The sequence below is a fragment of the Tupaia chinensis genome, unplaced genomic scaffold, assembly GCF_000334495.1.
Source record: "Tupaia chinensis unplaced genomic scaffold, TupChi_1.0 Scaffold145814_1, whole genome shotgun sequence".
Taxonomy (NCBI): domain Eukaryota; kingdom Metazoa; phylum Chordata; class Mammalia; order Scandentia; family Tupaiidae; genus Tupaia; species Tupaia belangeri.
In genome coordinates this window covers 1,251,460-1,259,117 of record NW_006205672.1, presented here as the reverse complement: position 1 = coordinate 1,259,117, position 7,658 = coordinate 1,251,460, and the positions used below count along the sequence as shown (strand labels likewise).

At 49.7% G+C, this 7,658-nt stretch overlaps 2 protein-coding genes across 2 annotated transcripts in view; both read right to left on the bottom strand.

The window, feature by feature from the left end:
- TMOD4 (tropomodulin 4) overlaps positions 1-2,827 on the bottom strand; it is a 4,072-nt gene extending 1,245 nt beyond the window's left edge. Inside the window, exons 1-6 of the mRNA XM_027768274.1 lie at positions 2,529-2,827; positions 2,187-2,343; positions 1,762-1,878; positions 870-959; positions 565-695; positions 374-481 (exon numbers count right to left, since the gene is read on the bottom strand). Of these exons, the coding sequence (XP_027624075.1) occupies positions 374-481; positions 565-695; positions 870-959; positions 1,762-1,878; positions 2,187-2,343; positions 2,529-2,705 (780 nt within the window). The 5' untranslated portion in view covers positions 2,706-2,827. The remainder of the gene's footprint in view (positions 1-373; positions 482-564; positions 696-869; positions 960-1,761; positions 1,879-2,186; positions 2,344-2,528) is intronic.
- A 1,690-nt stretch (positions 2,828-4,517) lies between these two features.
- VPS72 (vacuolar protein sorting 72 homolog) overlaps positions 4,518-7,658 on the bottom strand; it is a 17,793-nt gene continuing 14,652 nt past the window's right edge. Inside the window, exons 5-6 of the mRNA XM_006168425.3 lie at positions 5,421-5,565; positions 4,518-5,100 (exon numbers count right to left, since the gene is read on the bottom strand). Coding sequence (XP_006168487.1) covers positions 4,713-5,100; positions 5,421-5,565 — 533 coding nt within the window. The 3' untranslated portion in view covers positions 4,518-4,712. The remainder of the gene's footprint in view (positions 5,101-5,420; positions 5,566-7,658) is intronic.

The following is a 7,658-nucleotide window of genomic DNA, read 5'->3' as shown; positions in this document are numbered from 1 at the left end:
GGAGATCAAGAACTTGGTGGTATATGGGGCTGGTGCTGGACTCCCACATGACCGACCATGGTTCAAGTCCCAGACCTGGTGGCTTGCTTTCTCACTTTCCCTCTCTGGTCAAATTGAAGTTAATTAATTAATTAATTAATTCTTTAAAAAATAAATAAAAAGAATGTGATAGTACAGAGTGCTGTGGCCCTTTGAGAAAATGATCTCAAGATTTTGGAGTTGTGAGCTGTAGGGCTGAGGTGAGGGGTCTCCATGAGGGTTGCCTACAGGAAGCATGATGGGAGTAGCACATCTCGCACACACCTTGTATGTCAGCCCTGCCCAGAGGTGTGTCAAGGCGTGGGGAGAGGGCTGGGATGTCAACTGGCCTTACATTGGCGATGGGGTCACCACTCCTTGTGGCCACCAGACTGAAGCTCCGGACATAGGTATTTGTCTTCATTGCCTCACACAGCTCACTTAGCATGGGGATTGGGATGTCCTGGCAGAGGGGAACAGGACAATAGGCTAAGACATTCTCATAGTTACCCCAAAAGTAGTGTTTGGAGGGTGGACATTAAATACCTGGATGTTATTGAGATTCACTTCCTCCAGTTCTTTGTCATTGCTTTGAACCTTCTTCAGTATCTCCTCAATATTTGTGGGATTTGGGGGCTCGTCCGGCACTGGCTTATACTTGTCAGGCTGTACCACACCTGGTCAGGGTAGGAAGGGAACCCATGTCCCACACAGTCTCCTCCCATTGGTTCTCTTGTCATTCATGTGCCGTGTCCGCTCTTAGATTCATCTGTCTCACCCTCTGCTACCTTTTCTGACTCCGGGACTTTCTGCTCCCAGCCCCAGGGACTGCACTCCCCCACCACACTCACTGCTGATGCCTTCGGTGTTGCAGATCTCTCCGCTGCAGATGGCATCATAGTATTGCTTGTTGCTCATCAGCGTGTACATGTCCAGAATTGCTGGTGAGAAGGAGAGGGACCAGGCAATGAGGAGGAGGGACCTGTCCCAAGCCCCCTGACTTCATTTCAAATCTGCTACAGGGTTTTCAAAGCCTGACCTCTTTCACTCTTCCAAAGAGGTTTCCCATCCTCCCTCAACCCCAAGTGTCCCTTCCATAAACTGTGGTTTGTAAAACATTAGACAGGACTAAGGGAAGGTGCTGAGGAGACACTAGAGGGTGAAGGAGTTTGCAGACCCCCTCCCAACTGCAGTCAGAAAATAGCTCTTTTATTATTATTATGTTTTTTTTTGGCCAGAAGGTGCACGTTCTCACTAGGCAGAGCAAGATAGAGACAAAGACACAGAGAGAGAGAAAGTGAGAAAGTGACACCCACCCCACTACCACCACCGCCACCACCATGGGTAATGGTCACACTGCAATCCCTTCTCCTCTATTTCTCCTTTGGGGATTTTGGGCATGCACACACAAGCACCCGATGTGTTTTTCAAGATGCTGGATCCAGGACTCAAACTACAGTCAGTCATGGGGGATCTAACCACATTAACTGCCAGGCCATGAGCAGGCCCAGAATAGCTCCTCCTTTACTTGCCTTTATAAGCTCTGTAAAGTTGTTCTTGATATATCAACATACTAAATTTTAAAATGAATAAACAAACAAATAACTAAAAAAAATAAAAACAACTGCCTGAGGCTCTTGCAAACATCTCTATCCTGGTTCAGGGCCTTCCCATGGAGTCCCACGCCATGGCTAGGACTTCCCTGCCTCTGCTCCCCCTTCTCAGCTTTCCACAGCTGCTCACCTGCAATATCACACATTTCGGCATCTGTGGCATTAGCCAAGGCTGCCTCCAGCTCAGGTTCCAGGGTGATCTGCTCCTCTGCTGGGATTTCCCTTTTGGGTTCAATGTAGGGTTTCCCTGATGGAGAGATGAAGGGTGGTTCAGGGAGAGGTCATTTCTCCCAAGATCCTGGCCAGCAGCTTCCTTTCCTTCTCTAGGAGGTGAATGCTAAATCACTAGGGGACACTGGACAGCCTGAGTCCCTTACAAGCTCTGGACTCCTGGGTGCTCTCTCTCTCCTAAAAGCTGAAGAGTGCAAGCTGGCATGCAAGCGTCGGGGCAGTTGAGTCCCTGGGCAGCTAGGAGTTGGAAGGCAAGAGGGTGACTGGAGGGGGGACGTGAGAGTCACTTGGGTTCTGGGGGGCATGGATGTCAGGGTCCCGTACCCTTTTTCTCGCCTGTGAAGGGCACCAAGTCATCACGCTCTTTGACTTCTAGTGCCTGCTGCTCCAGGTACTGCAAAAGGGCATCTCGGTCCAGTGGCCCTGTTGGGCTCTTCTTTGTCTGGTCTCGTTGCCTTAGTCCAGCTGGCAGGAGCATGTTCTTAGAGATGAATTCGGGGAGCCAGTCAGATCTGAGGTGCCTCTAGGGCTCCCCAAAACATCTCCAGACACCTTTTCCCTGGCTCAGTTGGGACTCCGGGCCCTGTAGGTAGCCCTGGTCTTAGCCACCCAGAGCCCCGCACCCTCCCAGATGACTGGGGACTGCCCCTGTGCTGCAGCCCCTACCTCGGGGTCCATCTCCTGCAGCTCACAATCCAGCTGCTCTAGCTCCTCAGGGCTCAAAGTCCTTAGGATCTCATCTTCATCGATGTCTCTGTATTTCTCCAGTTCCTTCTGATAGGATGACATGGTGGCCCCACCCCCTCCCCACTGTGAGTGGCACTCACAGAGCCTAGGGGACATGGGAAAAGTGGTTGGACAATGGAAAGATGGATGTGGACACAGTAGGGACACAGAGGCCAGCGGCGGGTGGGGGGATAGCACATCAAGCTGGATATTTGGCAGCTTAGAACTCCAGAGGGAAGGTTAGGTTGTTCTGAGTTAGCACGAGTTTCTCCAGCTTCCAGCCACTCTCGATGGGGATCTCGGGCATCCAAAGGGTCTGTCTCCCCACCACGAGGGAGAAATCCTAGCAGCACTCCTCCTACAACCTCACCCGCCAGTGCCTCTCGCCCTTGCACAGCTGCTGGAAGCTCTGCCAACACAGCTGGCCCCGTGCCCAGTTCCTATTGAAAGGGGGGGCACAGAGTTTCACGGAGATCCCTCTCTCTGCCTCATAATCCAGTCTTTTTCTTAAGCACGAAAGATTCAGTGATGAAGGGACAGTCTCTAACCCCACCCCGTTTCCTCGTCTATTGCAGGGGATCAGACTTCACTTTCTATGCTTGTTAAAACTCTAAATCCAAGGGAAAACAAGGGCTCAGAGAAGATGAAGGACTTCCAGGTCGGGGGGAGGGCAGTAAGGCCCAAGAGAAGGGACAGTGTCCCCATACTTTGTCCCTGGCTTTGGATAGGAAGGTGACACCAGACCTGTAGATGGGAAACACCTAAATGGGGCAAAGTTTCTCTAAAAACAGTGTGAAGATTACTTGCACAACTTCTCACGATACGAAAAATGCACATATTCTGCATATACACACCACACTGAATATGAAAGATGCAGAAAGTGAGACACTCGCATTGACAATGCAAACAATCCGCACACAGCGAAGGGACAGACAGTAGAGGAATACAGAATGACAGCGAGACACACACTCCGTACCGTTCCCCATAGGAGCCATTCTTCACCTCCCATCTCCCACCGGGCTCTCATCCATAAGCCCCCTGCCTTCCCACCTACCAGTCCTGGTGGCCACCTCCCTCTTGCCTCTTCTTGTCGGTTGGTCTGTCTGTTCTACTGGAGCACTGTTCCGGCAGCAGGAGGCACCCGGTGCAGGGGGAGAGGGTGGGGGAACAGTGAGCTCAGCATTTTATTATTTTAGCTCTGGCCAGGTGGGGGGTAGTGGGAGATCACATATACACAGCCCCCATACCCTGCCCAGCCCTGAGAGCCTCTAGTGGCCATTCATAGCCATGGCACCTCCTTCTCCTTATCCAAGCCCAAGCCCTAGACACTGAGGTTTCCAAGAATCAAACAACTCCTACTTATTTGGTACCTGCTACCTTCAAAGAGGCAAATTTAAGGTGATATAATGGTCAATATAATCATTTTGCTTTGTTATTTTTGTTAAGGTATTTATTATCTAGTTAGAGGAATGCACACAATTTTTAAAAAGAGGAGCCGGCAGGTAGCATGGTGATTAAGAGCACTGGATTCCCACATGGCCGACTGCAGTTCAAGTCCCAGACCTGGCAGCTTGCTTTCTCACTTTCCTTCTCTCTCTCTCTGATCAAATTAAAATAAGTAAATAAATAAAATAAATTAAAAAGAAAAGCTCATGGGGCCAGTAGGTGGCATGGTGTTAAGGTGCTGGACTCCCACATGGCCAACTGCGGTTCGAGTCTCAGACCTGGAGGCTTACTTTCTCACTTTCTCTCTCTCTCTCTCTCATAAGCATGTATGCCCTATAGCAAAATTTAAAATAATAATAAGTAAAATTAAATATTGTTTTAAAAGAGCCCATAATAAATGCTATAAAACAAATATAAAGACCCATGTATGCTCAGACATTCCTAAATTCTTCTGTTCCCAACCCTAAATTAGACACCAGACAATGGAATCTTCCTATTTTATTAGATTAAAAAACACAACAAAACCAGTAGCAACTAGGGGAAATGATGGGGAAAGAAATACAGAAAAGGGTGGAGCAAAGATCAAGAATGACAAAAGGAAGGATCAGAGGGAGGACAGGGACCATCAAGAGCCCCAAGTCTAGGCAGGAACAAGATGGTGAAGGACTAGACCTCTCTTCATTTGATGACGATTTTCTGGCGCAAAGCTCGGGGTCCAGAGCCGGGGAGGGGCTCTGGAGCGGGCGGGCCTGGGCCCAGGGCTGAGGCTGTGGGCGGCAGCCCGTGGGCAGTGATGTACTTCTTGTAGGCCTCACGGATGATCTTGAAGGCTCGAGCGGTGGCGTAGGGGATGTCTGTGACAGGGTCCCGGTATAAGGCTGGACGATGGGTCACTGGGCAGACCTCCCGAACAGGGACCTTCGGGGGCCGTCCCTGGGGGAACCATTCTTCAAACGTCGCATCATCACTAAAAGTGATGAAGGTCCGTGAGCAGCGAGGGGGGGGGATGACAGGTCCAGTCCCAGCATGGGGAGTCAGTGCAGAAGCCGGGGGAGCAGGATCAAGTCTAGGGCAAAAAAAGAAAAGTCTGGAGATCTGATGGGAGAAGACAACAGGCACAGGAAGAAAGAAGCCAGAGGGATGTAGAGAGAAAAAGGAGTCAGAGTGGAGGAAACACTCTCAGCAAATCTATAGCACGACAGGGGAAAGTGCTAGGCTTAAAGGTAATTTTTAGAGAAGAGACGGAAAGTGAAAGAAACATAGAGCTGAAGAGAGGGAGGGCTCTGAGATAACTAGGTGTGAGGGGAGCTGTGTGGGGAAAGCACATGAAATGGGGCCAAGAAAACAGGGAGGAATCGCTCTTCCCCTTCCCCCAGTTCCACTCACCCTTCTACGTCCACGTTCTCTTCCTTGGGGCCTGGCTCCCCAACGAGCGGCACTGTCACCGAATGATAGGTGATGATGGGCCCGGGGCACTTCCGCTTCTTGTGAACCTGCTTCTTCTTGTCGGCCTCGAGCCGCTCATACGTCTCTTTAGGGTCAAAGGACGGAATTAAGAGAATAGGGTCAGAGTGTCCCCATTTTCCACACACTAGTTCTATCCCAAGATCTCTCCATTTTCTTCCTGGCTGTCTCATCTGCCAACTACGCCAGGCAAATGTGGAAGCCCCCGCGAGCCCTCTAGCACCGTCTACCTCACAGTTTCCTGCCTGTGCCCTCGACACGCTCTCTGCTCGTATCTCAAGTACGTGTAAGTCCCGTCCCCCACTCGGAACAGCAAGGCCTTATAGCTAGAAAGGCCCAGGGACAAGAAGCCCGTTGATTTCCCTGATACTGGTATTCCCGCTACAACCACCCTGTCAGCTCTCTCCCATCTAAGACAGCATGATACATTGCGACAGAGCTTTCTTATTTTGAGATGAAATACACTTCCTGAAGATAATTTTACTTTTTAGTAAGTTTATTTAGGGACTAGCAGATGGTGTAATGGGTAAGTCGCTGGACTCCCATGTAGCTGACTGTGGTTTGAGTCCCAGACATGGCAGCTTGAAACACACACCGGGCACATGTGCGTGTGTGCCCAAAGTCCCAAGAGGAGAATGGAGAAAGGATTGTGGCATGGCCTTCTCCTGAAGCGGGGTGGGGTGGGGGGTGGAGGTGGTGATTTCTTACTTTCTGTCTCCCTGGTGAGAGACATGCACCCTATAGCAAAAATCTCTCTCTAAAAAGAGTTTATTCCCTTAATAAGAAAATTGAGGGAGAGATTGAGAGAAAGAGAGACATAGAATGAAAGATAAGCACCAACAGGGTCTCACATTGTGATCCCCCTCAGCCTTCCCAGTCAGACAAGACCATGAGGGTTTGCACCTGGCACACACAGGTTGACCAGGAAACTAAACCCATGACCTTCCATATTGGAACCAGCTTCTCTTGAGCAGTTTTACCACCTCACCACCAAATCAGCTCAAAAGTTTTATCTTTCATGGGAACCAGCAGTTAGCGTAATGGCTATGTCACTGGATTCCCACGTAGTCGACCGCGGTTCGCGTCCTGGACCCAGTGGCTTAAAACTCACGCCGGGTGCATGTGTGTGCGTGCCCAAGATCCTGAGAGGAGAATGGAGGAGAAGGGATTGCGACGTGACCATCCCCCCTGGGGGGTGATTTCTCACTTTCTGTCTCTATGTCTCTCTCTGTCTGTCTGGTGAGCGCACGTGCCCTATAGCGAAAATCTCTCAAAAAAAAAAAGTTTTATCTTTCTTATTTATTTATTTATTTAGCTATAGGGCATGTGTGCTCACCAAAGAGACAGAGAGAAACAGAGAGACAGAAAGCGAGAAATCACCTCCCCAGGGGGACGGTCATGTTGCAATCCTTTCTCCTCCATTCTCCTCTCAGGATCTTGGGCACACACGCACACGCGCCCGGCATGAGTTTAAGCCACCGGGTCCGGGACTTGAACCGTGGTCGGCTACATGGGAGTTCAGCCACATAGTCATTATGTTAACTGCTGGTCCTACCTTATTTATTTTTTTAAAAAAGGAATTACTTTATGGGACCAGCAGATGGCGTAATGGTTACCTCACTGGAGTCCCATGTAGTCAACTACAGTTTGAGTCTTGGACTCAGAGACTTAAAACTCACGTTGGGGGTGGCGTGTGCATGTGTGCCAAAAATCCCAAGAGGAGACTGGAGAAGGGACTGCAGCATGGCCATTTCCTCTGGGGGATAATTTTTTGCTTTCTGTCTGTCTCTCCAGTGAATGAATGAGCCCTATAGTAAAAACCTCTCTTAAAAAAAAAAAAAAAGGAATTATTTTTTATTTAACATTATTATTATTTCCCAGTTTGATCAGAGAGAGACACACGGGGGTGGGGGGTGGGGGGGAGAAAAGCTACCAGGTCCAGGACTCAAACCACGGTTAGCCATGTGGGAGTCCAGCAGCTTTAACCATCATGTTACCTGCTAGCCCCTAGAGTTTTACCTTTTAAAGTGATAAAGGACATTAAGTCTAATCTAGCTTCCATATGACAGTCCTTTAAGTCACTGGAATAGGGACCAGCAGTCGGAGTAATGGCTATGTCGCTGAACTCCCATGTAGCCAACTGCGGTTCGAGTCCCGGAC